General features: G+C 38.6%; 1 protein-coding gene across 1 annotated transcript in view; it reads left to right on the top strand.

The window, feature by feature from the left end:
- LOC6048469 overlaps positions 1–18,272 on the top strand; it is a 123,445-nt gene that overhangs the window by 86,080 nt on the left and 19,093 nt on the right. The window contains 1 exon segment of the mRNA XM_038252072.1: positions 15,328–15,718. Coding sequence (XP_038108000.1) covers positions 15,664–15,718 — 55 coding nt within the window. The 5' untranslated portion in view covers positions 15,328–15,663.

Raw genomic sequence — 18,272 nt, 5'->3', positions numbered from 1 at the left:
CTCTGTTCGGCCTTTTGTTTTGCTCATCATCGTGAGAACCACTTTTAAGGGGAGAGGAGGGGGGAGACACATCAGTCACTTAAGGGAGGGGGTGGTACTTGTTGTTATTACTGAAGCCAAGTGTCGTTTACGCTGTCATCGTCGTCGTCGTCGCTTGCTAGGATCAGGACGTGTAATAAGAGGAAGTGAGCTGTTGATTGGCTTCTTTCTCGCTGGTGCGCGCCTACTGCGATTGCGGAAATGACACCAGCGATATTGGTGCAGGAGCGTTTATCAACCTCGCGGGAGCTGTCACCTCAGGGTCGGGTTAAGGGTTATTATCTGTCAGAGAGCGTGGCGAGAGAGTCGTTAAAAAGCGGAAGGGAGCGGAAGCGGATGCACCGCCTACGTGGATGATGAAGTGTCGTTTGTTATTTTTTATGGGTTTGGAGGGATTTTTTCCGGGACATTTTTTTTTTTTTTGCGGGGCGAAATTAAGGGCCCAAATCGACGTCGTCGTGCTATCTTGTCGCACCCGCCATTTTGACGTTCCGAGGAAAACGCGTTTTAATGTTTGACCTTGAATATACAAAAACGAGAGCACGCAATGTAAACAATAACAAACACGTTTTGTTTGGCTGACCATTCTGTGCATTGTCCCAAAGTTTGGTTGAAGTTGGTTGCTGGAGTCCCGAGTAATAATTACAAATGTTTACTGTAGTCTAGCTTGTACGTGCGACAAACGCATCCTGACTTTCCTGGCCTGAAATCCCTTTGGCCTTTTGTCGCACTTACATCAATTTTCATGGAGTGACAAGATAGCACGACAAGATTGAAACTACTTTCATATATAAAGTGACAAAAATGCACGGAGTTTTTTCGGTTTTTGTTGAATATCTCAGGATTGAAATCGAATTTTGGGGATCTGTGAAGGTCAAAAGGTGAGGCATTGTGAGCTGCACAAAATGGCGTTCTTAACTCAATTTGGCCCAAAATGCACGTACGACAAGTTAGCACGATGGCGACGAAATGTGCCCCAAATCTGCATTGATTTATGGGACGTCGAAGCCTGCGGCGGCGGTTGTTGTGTCAACAAATTGAAAAACGTGTGCGTTCTAATTTAACGTGCCAAACATGTGTCAACGCTTGCTGTGTGGCGTCGTGTAATGACAGATTTTTTTTATGTCACCAGAAAACTTTTTTTTGTTTGTTTTGTTTAATGTTTCGCGTGCTTATTTTTTATGGTGACGCAGGGCGTAAAGTTCATATCGGATTACTGCCAGTGAGTTTGCGATTTTTGCGGGTGGAGGATTTTATGGACGAGCCTTTTTCATGACCCCGGAAGAGTTCGAAGCATAAATCAAGGCCTGCTGTGACAGGATTCAAACTTTGGCGATGAAAGCAAAGACATTTTTATTACCAACTGTCATTAGGCATTTTGCGATCATGACATACTTGGATCCCATTTCGCCTACCCTCCTCCATTGTCAAACTGTCAAATTGATAAAATGCCAACGTCGCGCAAAAATTACAGCGAAATTCAAAACCACACACAATTTACATGCAAAACCGAACAAAAAAATCGCCACTTCCACGGTCACAAACGTCACATTGCGTTTATTTACCGACCCCAGGGGCGCGACACCACGAGGACGTAGCAGGGGAAAAATGTAAAGGGGAGGGGGTGTCGGTCTGGTCTCGATTGGAACGCTCCAAATAGCATACATTCGGGAGGGACGAATTTTCAGGTAGAGAAGTGTGTCTGTGTCTGTGTCCTGGGCGACCTTTTGGCCAGGGCCAGGTCGTCGGTGATGAATTGCCAGCCGCCAGGGACGTTGGGAGGGAAACAGTAAGGAAAGATAGGGGGGGGGGGCAAAACGTGAAAGAACGATGATTCTTCATCACCTTTTGCAAGTTAGGGGTGGGGGGGTTCCCCCATGTATGCCCGATGTGTTCTCATTATATAAAATGTAATAAATTATTCCGGCTCCGACCCCCCTCCCCTCCTTCGATAACCGAAAAAGCTTTGACGTTTCGGTGACTACCGGGCTGGAAAAACGTGATGCTGCATCTGCTTGATTTTCGAGCGCCTCACACCAAACTTGGAAGAAATGACGAAAATAATTTAATAACGTTATATCGCTCTCTCTGCATGAGGTCCTTTCGACGCTGTGTGACATGGTCCCATCGAACTCTCGCCCAACCATCCAAGAGTGCCGTGGCCGACGATGAGATCTACATTTGAAATAATATCATCAAGCCCGAGTGAGTGTGAGCGTGTGCAAACGAAGCAGGGTTTGAAAACAGGTTGAAATGTAAGCAAAAGCCTGTTTGAAAGGTGACATACACGGAAAAAATGTTTTTGGCAAAATTATGAAAATATTTTCATGAAACAAATATTTTTTCCATAACGACTTTTTTTTTCGCCAGATTTCATGAAAACATTGTGTACAGAGAAACCTCTTTTTACGCGATGCGTAACGTTTTCCTAATTTATCGATTGCTCTTGGAAGACGCAACATTTTTGAATCTGTTAAAAAGCATTTTGTAGTTTTTGTTTGGATCTACAAAACGGCTTTTAAAACTTGCAAAAATATTCTACAGTTTAAGAGAAAACGAGAAAAAAAAAAAAAAAACGTAGCGTAAAAAGAGGTTTCACTGTGTAATATTATTCATGGTTTCATGAAACAAATTCATGAGTTCATGAAAATATTAATTTCTTACGACTTTTTATTCGTGAAGCCCCCCCCCCCCTCCCTCCCTCATTAAACATTTTTCTAGAATTCTTTATTTTCAAAATTTGTCACTCTTGCACGAATTAAATTTATGAACATGTGAATATTATTCCTGGGTTCAAAACCTTTTTTACGTTTCTGGTGTGAAATTTTGATCAGTAAAAAATCTTTTGCTTGTTTTGGTCACGAAATCGAGAGGGTTTCGTTGTGACTGAGTGAGGGTGAAAATAATCGTGTGGGAGTTTAGTAGGAACGTGAGGGAGGAACGTGAGTAAGTGAGCGAGTGAGAGGAAGTAGGTGAGCAAACTGGGAAGAGTGTCCAAAAAACAGGTCGAAAGAGAAAGAGTGTGTTAGTGATGCAGTGAAAATAAGTGAAGGAGATTAGAAAAAAAACAGATGAGATACAGAGAGAGAGAATGAGAGAGAGAATGAGAGAGAGAATGAGAGAGAGAATGAGAGAGGGAATGAGAGAGAGAATGAGAGAGAGAATGAGAGAGAGAATGAGAGAGAGAATGAAAGAGAGAATGAAAGAGAGAATTAGAGAGAGAATGAAAGAGAGAGTGGAGAGAGAATGGCAATGACAATTCCAATGAGAAATAACAATGAGAAATGACACTGAGAAATGAGAAATAAGAAATCTGGAGTTTTTTTAAGGTCCAATAAACAAAATTTCCAGTTTTGCATTTTGGGTGTTTTTGAAACCACCTCGAGTCAAGGGTATTAAAAAACACCCAAAAAGCAAAAACATGAAATTTGGTTTATTGGACCTTTAAAAAAACCTCCAGAAATGAAAAATGAGAAATTAGAAATCTTGAGTTTTTTTTTTTAAAAGGTCCTATAACCTATTGTCTTTCATATGTGTATAGGACCTTTTCAAGAAAAAAAAATTGGAAAAATGAGAAATGAGAAATGAAAAATGAGAAATGAGAAATGAGAAATGAGAAATGAAAAATGAGAAATGAGAAATGAGAAATGAGAAATGAGAAATGAGAAATGAGAATAAGAATAAGAATAAGAATAAGAATAAGAATAAGAATAAGAATAAGAATGAGAATGAATCATACGGATCCATGATTTTATAATATGAACTATGATTTTTTTTTGTATACAGTCATGTACAGTCCAGACTCAATTATCCGAAGGCCTCGAAAAAAAATTGTTTTTTTTGCCTTGTATTTGATTGTTGAGCTTAAGCATAATCCCTAAACTAAAGTGAATTTGAAAGTGAATTGAAATTTGAAATTTTATGTCCAAGATGACGGCCAATATGGCGGTGACGAAATATTTCAAATATGTATTTTGTTATTTAATAGGCAATCAGCTATTCAAATATGACTAAAATGGAGTCATAGAACTCAAATTTGATGTAAAAAAAAACAAGAAAATTAAAAAAAAAACTAAACAAACGTTTTTTTTAGGTTTGATTATCCGAAGTCCTATACAAACCTTTGGATAATCGAAACTTTGATCCATGCTTTTAATGAATATAGTTCATGATTTCATGAAACCAATCCGTAATTTCCTTAAAAATTGTCATAATAAGTGAATTTAATCGACGCCACTTTTTTTCAACTCATTGACACTTATTTTCCATGCATTAATGAAATCACAATTTTGTGAGCATCCTCATGAAAAAAATGAACATTTATTGACACTTAAATATTTTTTTATCACGATTTCTGGATATTTTATGTCTCATGTTCAAAGTTCAAAAATCGTGAGGTAAAATTCGATTTTCCAGAATACTATTTTTTCCGTGCATCCACATTTCCCGCAGGAAGTTTCGAGCTTTTTTTTTGGCATCAAGCAACCCAGCAGGCCTTGAGTGGTGGTTTGCCGGAGCGTGACTTGTTGAAAAATTAAAAACACAGATCTGCCGCTCGAAGGGTTTGGGAATTCTGGCTTCTTTGATGTTTTCTTTTGGATTTTCACGGAAATTTACTTGGAAAATGTTAACTTTGTATGTGTGCTGAATATATTCAGTATGTTTTGAAGAAATGGGAAGTGAATTTCTGATAAGATTTCTCAAATCATCCAAAATTCAATCACATAACCTTTATTTGACCCCCTCCCTTAAGAAACGTCACTATCGGATGGTTGATGACCCTATTGTCAACACATCACGGCCGAACTCCGTTGCCAATTTGCTAGATTACCTTTTTGGCCGCAAAAGAACTCGCGGCGGTGGGTCTCTTCATCAATCAAAATCAACTCGCCCGAAGGCTCTCGGACGCTTCCGGTTCGACAAATTTTGCCCCCTTCTTTTTCCTCTCTAGATAAATTCGATCGATCATCCGAGAATTTGGCCGCCATTAGCGCCTCTAACCTCAAGACAAATGGCCGATCCCGATTCAATCCACTTTACACACTCTTCCGGGAAGATTTTTTTTTTTTTTTTTGGAACCAAATTTTCACTCAATCTCCGTGGGAAAATAAAAAGAATCGAAAATAAAACATAACGCAGCAGTGCGTGAATTTTTTGCCACGCGAAGCGATTTTTCTCTCTCCGATCCTAGTAGTCCTGGAATTCTGGGAAAATTTTGGCTAGAAGAGGCAAAGTAACCGTGAAGAAGACGTTTCAATCCACTCAACAAAAGAGCGCACCGCGCCTACTTCGACCCCCTGAAATTGGTGTCTCAAGGAGGAGGAGGAGGAGGAGGCGTCTCAAGATGAGGATAAAATGCCATTAACCTGGCCATGGTCTTCATTTCGTACATACACTTATGGTACTCGGGTCTATATGACCCAGAAATGTTTTTGGCTGCCAAAATTCGGAATCTTGACCGATTTTGGATGTCTTGGCCGCAAATGAAAGGTTAGAATGTATACTTTGCGATTCCGACTGGCAGAACCGGTTTTGGGCACTGTGGCCACCGGGAACCTGCTACAACCGAAAAAAGTCCTTTTTGAGGTCCCGACTTTGAGGACCTGTATCTCCGGAACGATAACACATAGCGGGTTGCTTCCAGTTGCATTTGACGGGTAATAACCTCAACTTTAAGCTCCCGTAGAGATGATTTGTCAAAAGTGGACACCGGTTCCGTTAACCCGGAACATCCGAAAAACATGATTTTTTCAGCTTTTGTTATAAATTCAACACATTAGTCAATTTTTTCAACCGGATTTTTTGTAAATCATTATATACATACACTACATACTACTTCTGACTGTTTGGGATCGTTCCGGCCAATTGTGGCCAATCTGGAACCGGTTCCAGGGTACCACCAAAACGGTTCCAATAATGGTATCGCTAGAAACCCGTCATGTTGCATATCAAACTTCATGAAATTGAAAATTATGACCATCTGAGGTCATGCCGATATCCTCTGACCCAACCTGGTCACTCCGGAACCGGTTACCGGTGGCCACTGGGGACACTTCCGGAGTATGCAGGAAAGCATATCATGCGACATATCAAACGTCATGAAATTGAAAATTATGACCATCTGAGGTCATTCCGATATCCTCTGACTCACCCTGGTCACGCCGGAACCGGTTACCGGTGGCCACTGAGGACACTTCCGGAGTATGCAGGAAGCATATCATGCGACGTATCAAACTTCATGAAATTGAAAATTATGACCATCTGAGGTCATGCCGATATCCTCTGACCCAACCTGGTCACTCCGGAACCGGTTACCGGTGGCCACTGGGGACACTGCCGGAGTATGCAAAGAACCCTACCATGCGACGTATCAAACTTCATGAAATAGAAAATTATGACCATCTAAGGTCATGCCAATATCCTATGACCCAACCTGGTCACGCCGGAACCGGTTACCGGTGGCCACTGGGGGACACTTCCGGAGTATGCAGGGAAGCAAATCATGCGACATATCAAACTTCATGAAATTGAAAATTATGACCATCTGAGGTCATGCCGATATCCTCTGACTCACCCTGGTCACGCCGGAACCGGTTACCGGTGGCCACTGAGGGACACTTCCGGAGTATGCAGGGAAGCATATCATGCGACATATCAAACTTCATGAAATTGAAAATTATGACCATCTGAGGTCATGCCGATATCCTCTGACCCAACCTGGTCACTCCGGAACCGTTTACCGGTGGCCACTGGGGGACACTTCCGGAGTATGCAGAAAAGCATATCATGCGACATATCAAACGTCATGAAATTGAAAATTATGACCATCTGAGGTCATGCCGATATCCTCTGACTCACCCTGGTCACGCCGGAACCGGTTACCGGTGGCCACGGGGGGACACTTCCGGGGTATGCAGGGAAGCAAATCATGCGACATATCAAACTTCATGAAATTGAAAATTATGACCATCTGAGGTCATGCCGATATCCTCTGACTCACCCTGGTCACGCCGGAACCGGTTACCGGTGGCCACGGGGGGACACTTCCGGGGTATGCAGGGAAGCAAATCATGCGACATATCAAACTTCATGAAATTGAAAATTATGACCATCTGAGGTCATGCCGATATCCTCTGACTCACCCTGGTCACGCCGGAACCGGTTACCGGTGGCCACGGGGGGACACTTCCGGGGTATGCAGGGAAGCAAATCATGCGACATATCAAACTTCATAAAATAGCAAATAATGACCATCTAAGGACATGCCGCTATTCTTTGACCCAACCTGGTTACGCCAGAACCGGTTGCCGCTGGCCACTGGGGGACAATTCCGGAGTATGCAAGGAAGCATATCATGTGACATATCAAACCTCATGAAATTGCAAATTATGACCACCAAAGGTCTTGCCCACGTTTTTTAATCCAACTTGGCCACTGGGAGACAAGTTCATGTCCTCCGGCCCATCCTGATTAATTTGGAACCGAAAATGGGTTGGGAATGGAGGAAATTTGTGAAACATGCAAAGAACCAAGTTTGAAGTTTCTTCTCGAACCTAAGATTTAAAAGGTTTTAATGGAGAGAGCACCAAATCCTTTTTATTTTCCAAGGAACCTTCCATCCCAGGGTTCGGACTGACAACCTTTGGATTGGGAGTCCAACCGCCGCCAGCGACTCCACCGGAGCAGGCTTGGTTTGGAGTGTTGATTGTAATTATAGCTGGGAGAAAACTGGAATGATCAAATGACCGTACAACAACTGAGGCTGGAACCGACGTTCTACTTTCCCATCCGATAGAAGGCGTGATGACACATTACTCGTCACAAGAAATGTGGACGCAATCACACTAGCAGCTACACAACCGATTACCCTTCCGGAACCATTTAATTGATGGCGGTTTGAATTTTCTGTAGTAGATAAATTTAGTTGAACCTTCCAAAATTACCTAACTTACAGACCCTCCGGAAATGTCCCCCAGTGGCAACCCGTATCCGGTTCCGGAGTGACCAAGTTGGGTCAAAGGATATCGGCATGACCTTAGATGATGATAATTTTTAATTTCATGATGTTTGATACGTCGCGTGACATGTTTCCTTGAATTCTCCGGAGGTGTCCCCCACTGGCACCGGTAACCGGTTATGAAGTGACCAGGTTGGGTCAGAGAATAACGGCATGACCTTAGATCAGTGGTCCTCAGCCAGCTGATCATCGCGGGCTAATTTGGAAATTTGCCCCAGAGTCGTGGGCAACATGTTAAATATATAATTAAAAAATAAGTTGTAGAGTTGAATAGTTTGAAATTGAAATTTTGACAAACAACTAAATTTTTGACAACTTAGAAATTGTCACCAATTATACATAATCAATTGAAAAAAAAAATCAACATCCTTCATAAATTTTTCTCATCATATTTTTCAATGATTTTTTGAGTGAATTTTGAAGTAACAGTAATAAGTTTTGAATTATTCGTATGTTATAGGAAAAAATCATATTGATTGAAATTTAGAAGTTTATTTTGCTTCGAAAAATTTGTATAATTGAACAAGATAAAAAAGTGTTTTTTCAATGATTTTGAAATTTTTTACGATCTTTTCGTACGAAGTACAATCTTCTCGTTTCATTTTGAATCAAAGATTAGGGCACAAAAAAAAGATCAAAAATATAATCTAATAGAATTTTTATGTTCTGTCGATTTTTTAGGATAACAAAATTGAACCAAAAAATATTAGTCCGAAATTCATATTTTATAATTTCCTTATTCAATATTTCTAACAAGTTTTAGTCAGAAAGTGATCTGATGTTTAGAACTGCTGGATATTTATTTATTCTTAGTATTTTTAGCAACGTGATTCCCAGATAAAACAAAGTTTTTGTCACACTATCACATTCATAATTTATATTTTTAAAGGAATGAATGTTTCATATTCATTATTTCCAAATTTAGTAATTTAATCGTTTTATAAATTCTTCAGGAAAATAAGGCACCACTAGTTAATTACTTCCCACGACCTTATAAATATTGTAGAAACCAGAAATCAATTATGGTTATTTCGTCAAAAAAAAAACATATTTTTTTCTTTTTAAAGAAACTTAGTTCATGATTTCTCTAGCGAACTTCATATGAGAACGCAAAGTGGGCCGGATTCAAAAATAATTTCAAAACCATCCCGAAGGCCGTACAGAAGACCTCGGTAAGCCACATACGGCCTGCAGGCCGCATTTTGGTGACCACCGCCTTAGATGGTTATTATTTTCAAATTCATGAAGTTTGATACGTTTGATTCGATATGCTTCTCTGCATACTCCGGAAGTGTCCTCCAGTGGCCTCCGGTTCCGGCGTGACCAGGTTGGGTCAGAGGATAGCGGCATGACCTTAGATGGTCATAATTTTCTATTTCATGAAGTTTGATATGTCGCATGATATGCTTCCTTGCATACTCCGTAAGTGTCCCCCCGTGTCCACCGGTAACTGGTTCTGGAGTGACCAGGTTGGGTCAGAGGATATTGGCATGACCTCAGATGGTCATAATTTTCAATTTCATGAAGTTTGATACGTCGCATGGTAGGGTTCTTTGCATACTCCGGAAGTGTCCCCCCTTGTCCACCGGTAACCGGTTCCGGCGTGACCAGGTTGGGTTATAGGATATTGGCATGACCTTAGATGGTCATAATTTTCTATTTCATGACGTTTGATACGTCGCATGGTAGGGTTCTTTGCATACTCCGGAAGTGTCCCCCAGTGGCCACCGGTAACCGGTTCCGGAGTGACCAGGTTGGGTCAGAGGATATTGGCATGACCTCAGATGGTCATAATTTTCAATTTCATGAAGTTTGATACGTCGCATGGTAGGGTTCTTTGCATACTCCGGAAGTGTCCCTCAGTGGCCACCGGTAACCGGTTCCGGCGTGACCAGGGTGAGTCAGAGGATATCGGAATGACCTCAGATGGTCATAATTTTCAATTTCATGACGTTTGATATGTCGCATGATATGCTTTCCTGCATACTCCGGAAGTGTCCCCCAGTGGCCACCGGTAACCGGTTCCGGAGTGACCAGGTTGGGTCAGAGGATAGCGGCATGACCTTAGATGGTCATAATTTTCTATTTCATGAAGTTTGATATGTCGCATGATATGCTTCCTTGCATACTCCGTAAGTGTCCCCCCGTGTCCACCGGTAACTGGTTCTGGAGTGACCAGGTTGGGTCAGAGGATATCGGCATGACCTCAGATGGTCATAATTTTCTATTTCAGGAAGTTTGATATGTCGCATGATTTGCTTCCCTGCATACTCCGGAAGTGTCCCCTCTTGTCCACCGGTAACCGGTTCCGGCGTGACCAGGTTGGGTTATAGGATATTGGCATGACCTTAGATGGTCATAATTTTCTATTTCATGACGTTTGATACGTCGCATGGTAGGGTTCTTTGCATACTCCGGAAGTGTCCCCCAGTGGCCACCGGTAACCGGTTCCGGAGTGACCAGGTTGGGTCAGAGGATATTGGCATGACCTCAGATGGTCATAATTTTCAATTTCATGAAGTTTGATACGTCGCATGGTAGGGTTCTTTGCATACTCCGGAAGTGTCCCTCAGTGGCCACCGGTAACCGGTTCCGGCGTGACCAGGGTGAGTCAGAGGATATCGGAATGACCTCAGATGGTCATAATTTTCAATTTCATGACGTTTGATATGTCGCATGATATGCTTTCCTGCATACTCCGGAAGTGTCCCCCAGTGGCCACCGGTAACCGGTTCCGGAGTGACCAGGTTGGGTCAGAGGATATCGGCATGACCTCAGATGGTCATAATTTTCAATTTCATGAAGTTTGATATGCAACATGACGGGTTTCTAGCGATACCATTATTGGAACCGTTTTGGTGGTACCCTGGAACCGGTTCCAGATTGGCCACAATTGGCCGGAACGATCCCAAACAGTCAGAAGTAGTATGTAGTGTATGTATATAATGATTTACAAAAATCCGGTTGAAAAATTGACTAATGTGTTGAATTTATAACAAAAGCTGAAAAAATCATGTTTTTCGGATGTTCCGGGTTAACGGAACCGGTGTCCACTTTTGACAAATCATCTCTACGGGAGCTTAAAGTTGAGGTTATTACCCGTCAAATGCAACTGGAAGCAACCCGCTATGTGTTATCGTTCCGGAGATACAGGTCCTCAAAGTCGGGACCTCAAAAAGGACTTTTTTCGGTTGTAGCAGGTTCCCGGTGGCCACGGTGCCCAAAACCGGTTCTGCCAGTCGGAATCGCAAAGTATACATTCTAACCTTTCATTTGCGGCCAAGACATCCAAAATCGGTCAAGATTCCGAATTTTGGCAGCCAAAAACATTTCTGGGTCATATAGACCCGAGTACCATAAGTGTGACTTTTTTTCTGGGGGGCACTTCCGGTGGCCACCGGAAGTCCATTTTTGGCTCAAATGTGTGTCTTGGTAAGATACACAAAGTCATAAAATTTCAGCTCTGTAAGTGCCAAAGGTCAAAAGTTACGATAACTTTTATCATGCTCTTGGGTCATATAGACCCGAAGACCATGCCCGGGTTAAATTAGTTCGGAAGCGAGCCGATAGATGGCGCAGTGAACAGATGGAGACATCGCCCCGAAATGTCGCCGGTGTGTGCCACTTGAGAATTGATATTCTATTCAAAAGGTGGCTCTTGTGGCCCCTCGAACATTTTTCAGCGTCGTTCGACGGGGTGCTGGCTTACCGCAGGTCGATTTTTGACAGTTTGACGCAAGGTGGTTTAACAATGAGGTCGCCAATTGTCAAAAAACGCACTAAACTCATGATTTCATGCATTTTATTCATGATTTCATGAATTTTATTCAAGAAATCATAATTTTTTTCACGATTTCCGAAATCTATACCCATTGAAACGTCAAAATCCAGCACTTGCGTCAACCCACCATAACAGTGCCATCAAGGTAGGCCATGCCAGCGAACAGAGTCGTGGTGTTTGGTCAGCAGAGCCTGCTGCTTCGCTTTATGAAAATTCCTTCTGAACAACAATAAGACGGTGAACGACATCCGAAGAAGATGCCCTGTCATTGGGGACCATTTAGAAAAGAAAGAGACAGAGATCGAGAGAGAGGGGGTGGCATAATTGAGTGGGACAGAAGAAGACGGGAAAAGTTGAGCAACAACAAGGCGGTTTTGATTATACCGTTGCGCGCGCGTGTCTGTTCCAGTCGAGTCAATGTCCCCGAAATCGATGCCTTTGACCGATGCGGAAGATGAGGTTCCGGTGGAATTGGCGGGGGGTCGGGCTTGGAGGTGGAAGGACTCTATTCCTAGAAATCGAATGAAGGAGGAAAATAAATTGAAACAGGCTTTGGATTATTGAATGTATATATTAACGACGTTATCCGTCGAAGCAGGCCTTGCCCGGGCTCTGTATTTTTGGCTCTCTGAGTGCTTGCTTCGATTTTACAAATTGTTTTGAATTTAAATCGTAGTAGGCGGTTCATCGAGTTGTTACGGGGGTTTTCTGGGATTTCAGCAAGCTCTTCGTCGGTACTGATTTATTTTAACAGGGTTTATGTAATTTAATGTTCGTCGTTATTATTGCTTTAAACGACGTTGATGTTAATTCATATCTAACATGGATTAATTTAAGAACAATTTTTTACCGCCAACACAAAAAAAGTAACATTATGAAACATGTACCAAAATTTACATGAAATCGTATGTAAAATTCATAATTTGCATGTGATTTTATAGACTATCATGTATTCTAATTTTAGATTTTAAATTTGATTTGACTGTGACATGAAGTAGAAAAATACATTTTCCATTCTTTGTTTTCCATATTTGGCATTAAAAGCTCATGTAAATCTCCGTGGGTTATGATAACGAAGAGTAAAATACCGTGCGTCTACACTGAAATAATGCCAGTTTCAACACACGGAGAAAAAAATGTCCCAGAAATCACGAATTTCTTTTAATGATTTCTTTTAAATTTTTGTTATGAATTTAAATGTATGAAATTATTAAATCATAAGGTAAATTCACGAATTTATGAAAGACATTAATGATTTTATTAATTCTCATGCATGGATTTGAATTCACAACACAAATTTAAAAGAAATTTATGATTTCTCGGACATTTTTTAATCCGTGTGTTTAAATTTGCAATAAAGTCCAGACTCGATTATCCGAAGGCCTCGGAAAAATTTCATTTCGGATAATCGAATCACGAGAAAAAAATTATTCTGTTGTCTAATTTAGGAGTTTTTTTTTTAAGATGTCCTATAAACCAAATTTTCAGTTTTTGCTTTTTGGGTGTTTTTTAATACCCCTGACTCAAGGCGGTTTCAATTGATTGGACCATTTAAAAAAAAACTCCAGATTTTTTTTTATTGAGCTTCAATATGACCCCTAAACTACGCTAAAGTGAAATCCAAGATTAAATAGGCAAGCAACTATTCAATTTTGACTTAACTGGAGTTGCAGACCTCGAATTTGATGTTAAAACAAGAAAATAAGAAAAACGAAAAAAAAATTTGGCAAGTAGTTGTCAAAATTTTGACAATTTTTAACTAAAATTGTTGAGTAAAACGGCGTTTTTGTCAAGTTGATCCCTTTTTTCGTTAAAAAATATAGCATAAAAAAACATTAGAACTTACAATAATATTGGACTTATTAAAGAAATTTATTAAATAATTTGTTACAAGTAGAGAATGGTCAAGACTTATTCAACGATTAATTTTCGTCCTTATTCATTTTTTGTTTGAACTAACTAAAAGATGGGCTAATTTAAGCAAAAGTGTAAAAAATCTGTCAAATTTTGAGCAAATCAATATTTTTGTTAGTAAAATCAATTAAGATTATTATCAGAGTGAAAAAAAATAAATAATTTGGATTAATATTTGAAATTGTCCATACATTCTCTATGTCAAAAAAAAAAACAAGTTTTTTTTTTTAGTTTTAAACTGAAATATTAAAACATCAACTGATCTCAAACAATTTTGGATCTTTTGGCTGCAAACGAAGTGTTTTTTTCTTCCGACTGGAGTAACCTTCGAAGTGCTTTTTTAAGCCACAACTTTAAGGACCTGTCTCAAGTCTTAAGTGAAAATCGGTCCTGTAAACCCAGAACATCCGAAAACTAGATTCCTACCGTTTTTAATACATATAAAATCGTAACTTGGACCAATATTTTACTAATGGACTTGTTGTAACGAAAATTCATACTACTCCTGACTGTTTGGGATCGGTTCCGGATAATTGTGGCCAATCCGAAACCGGTTCTAGGATATCACAAGACCGGTTCCAATGACAGTTTCGCTGGAAACCCTACATGTTGCATATAAAATTTAAAAAAAATCACAAGTTATGACATTATGAGTTTCTGCCAATGTTCTTTGACTCAACGGGATCAACCGGAACCGGTTACCGGTGTCCTCTGGAGGACATTTCCGGAATATGCAAGAAGCCTTATCATGCGACATATCAAACATCTTGCAATTTAAAATTCGGACTTTTTAAGGTCGTGTCGCCGCTGTCTGGCCCAATCTGACCATTTCCAGGATATTCAAGAAACCTTATCATGCGACATATCAAACATTATGATATTAAAAATGCTGACTATTAAAGGTCATGCCGACGCTCTCTGGGCCGACCTGGCCACTCCGGAACCGGCTAGCGGTGATAAATGGTTCATACTCGAATTTCCAAATTCTGGCCAAAATTTTTCTTCGGATAAAACTAACTAATAAAAAATGATAAAAATTACTCGAGCATGTGCCAATTTGAACACATGCACTTTCAATTTTCAGAAAAATATTTAGAACAGGGTCAAATGGTCCTTTAAAACACAAGTTATTAAAAAATTAAAATGTATGAAAATCTCACAAAATTTCTTCCTAATAGATTTGCTTGTCTGACAACAATACTTTCCCCTCTAAATAAAGATTTTTATCTGAACAAATACTTCCATTCATCTTGCTTACCGACACACACTCTTCAAGACAATCCACCCACCTGCCCGTTTAACCACCTCATTTCCACTTCCCTTTCCCTCCTCCTTCCCAAAATACCCCATCAACAACGCCGGAGGCAACATTTCAATGAAGTTCAGATTGAAAATGAAGTGAAATTGATTTATCGCACTAATTTCACCCATCGCCATCGCGAGCGAGCGCCATCTTCATCGACTACCGGAGAAGCTTTGGTTATCATAGCAGCCCATGAAAAACCATCCGCGTGCCGAGGGGTAAAACACTCTTCTAATCCCATTTTGTCTATTTTCTTCCCCTCGCTTGAAACAGTGCACACCGGATTGAACCAAGGCCTGCTGCGACGAGCAGAACGCTGAGACGACGGAAGGAGCCCGTGCTAAAATCAAGACAAATTTCAATCTAGTCGGCCCCGACACTCGAGACTCCGGGGATGGTCCCGGAGGGGGCAAGCGGAGGAGGAGGCATCACCACCAAACGAGCTCGGAAGAAACAGTTGCCGGTGTAGAGACGGGAAGGAAGCGAGGCTGGAATTTCGAGCAAAGCCTGCAAGCGAGGAGTAACGGTTTTTGAAAATATACAGGACAAAACGGATTCGAGGCCGGGGAGAAGTGGGGGAAGGGGCGTGGCCGCGGAGGATCGAGAGACATGAGTGTCCGAGGATTTATAGCAGTGCTTCTGGTCGGAATCAACGTTATTGCAGGTGAGAGGTTGCACGGAATTGTCAAAATTGATAAAATTGTCAAAATTGTCAAAAATGTTAAAATTGTCAAAAATGTCAACATTGACGAAATAGTCCAAATTGTCAATATTGTCAAAATTGTCAAAATTATCAAAATTGTCAAACTTTACGAAAAAAAAAATCCAAATTGGCAAAATCTACAAAATCTACAAAATTGACAAAATTATCAAAATTTACAAAATTGTCAAAATTGTCAAATTTACAAAATTATCAATATGTCAAACTTTACAAAAAAATCTAAATTGGCAAAATCGACAAAATTGTCATAATTGGTAAAATTGTCAAAATGGACAAAATTGACAAAATTGTCAAAGATGTCAAAATTTACAAAAAATTCAAGAGTGACAAAATTGTCAATGTTGTCAAAATTGTCAAAATTGTCAAAATTGTCAAAATTGTCAAAATTGTCAAAATTTTCAAAATTGTCAAAATTGTAAAAATTATCAAAATTATCAAAATTGTCAAAATTATCAAAATTGTAAAAATTTACAAAATTGTCGAAATTGTCCAAATTGTCAAAATTGTCAAAATTGTCAAAATTGTCAAAATTGTCAAAATTGTCAAAATTGTCAAAATTGTCAAAATTGTCAAAATTGTCAAAATTGTCAAAATTGTCAAAATTGTCAAAATTGTCAAAATTGTCAAAATTGTCAAAATTGTCAAAATTGTCAAAATTGTCAAAATTGACAAAATTTTCAAAATTGACAAAATTGTCAAAATTGTCAAAATTGATAAAATTGACAAAATTGATAAAATTGACAAAATTGACAAAATTGACAAAATTGACAAAATTTAGAAAAAATGACAAAATTGATAAAATTGACAAAATTGTCAAAATTGACAAAATTGTCAAAATTGTCAAAATCGTCAAAATTGACAAAATTGACAAAATTGATAAAATTGACAAAATTGATAAAATTGACAAAATTGTAAAAATTGATAAAATTGACAAAATTGACAAAATTGACAAAATTGACAAAATTGTCAAAATTGTCAAAATTGTCAAAATTGTCAAAATTGACAAAATTTTCAAAATTGACAAAATTGACAAAATTGACAAAATTGTCAAAATTGTCAAAATTGTCAAAATTGATAAAATTGACAAAATTGATAAAATTGACAAAATTGATAAAATTGACAAAATTGACAAAATTGACAAAATTGTCAAAATTGTCAAAATTGACAAAATTGACAAAATTGAGAAAAATTGACAAAATTGATAAAATTGACAAAATTGTCAAAATTGTCAAAATCGTCAAAATTGACAAAATTTACAAAATTGATAAAATTGACAAAATTGTCAAAATTAAAAAAAATCAAAACTGGCAAAATAGTCAAAATTGTCAAAATTGACAAACTTGACAAAATTGCCAAATTTAAAAAAAAATCAAAATTGACAAAATTATCAATGTTGTCAAAATTGTCAAAATTGACACAATCGTTTAAAGTGTCAAAATTGTCAAAATTGCCGAAATTGTCAAATTTGTCAAAATTATCAAAATTGTCAAAATTTACAAAATTGTCAAAATTTACAAAAATATCAAAATTGATAAAATTGTCAATGTTGTCAAAATTGTCAAAATTGGCAAAAATATCAAAATTGTCTGAATTGTCAAAATGGTCAAAATTATCAAAATTGTCAAATATAAAAAATTAAAAATTGTTAAAATTGTAAAAAGTAAATTCGAGACCAAACTCCTTTCCGTGTAGGTTTTTGGCCACGGCCTCCTTCGATGCAAAAGTCCGTTCTTCAATTAGATCAGGGGTGCTCAAAGTTTTTGGAGGCCGGGCCAAATTTGAAGCTCAAATGAGGTTGCGGGCCAAATTTACAAAAAAAAAAAGGTTATTAAAAATTAAATTAAGTTATTTTGATTTAAAAGATTCATTATTTTCAAAAAAAAAAAATACGACAAAAAAACATTTAACAGAAAAAACATTTACATATTTCAACGGAAATAAACAAAAAATTAAATTATTTTTCATGAACCTAAACATGTTCAAATGATTCTAAATGCAAAGGAATGCATATTTAATTAATTTTAGCTGATTGCACCTAAATTTATTTTTTTTTTTAAGTTTTAAAGTTTTTAGGAAATATATTTTTGCGCCTTGTTTCCGAGCCAATTTATCAAAAATGGTAGAGGGGTGGATTGATTTTCATCGACGAAAGCTTTGAAAAATATTTGCAACAAACTTGATCCTCAGATTTCCACAACTTGTCTGCCTGAATCAGTTGGTAGTCAATCAGATACATTATCTAACTGTAATGAGTTCGAATCCCGAAGGAAGTGCAATGTATGTTTCAGAGTCAGTTCATAAAAGGGTTATTATGACTTGCAAATTAATAAAGAAAACTTATATTTTGGCAAATATTACAGAATTCTACCTAAGTCAAACTTGAACTTTTTTTTTTATATTTCTAAAAATGTTTGACGAAAGTTTTGACAATATTTACTAGTTTCACTCACATTGAAACCAGTGAAATTGTTTTAATCATTAAATATTAGAAACAATT

This window comes from Culex quinquefasciatus, chromosome 1 (assembly GCF_015732765.1).
Source record: "Culex quinquefasciatus strain JHB chromosome 1, VPISU_Cqui_1.0_pri_paternal, whole genome shotgun sequence".
Lineage (NCBI taxonomy): Eukaryota > Metazoa > Arthropoda > Insecta > Diptera > Culicidae > Culex > Culex quinquefasciatus.
This window is presented reverse-complemented; position numbering and strand designations above follow the sequence as displayed.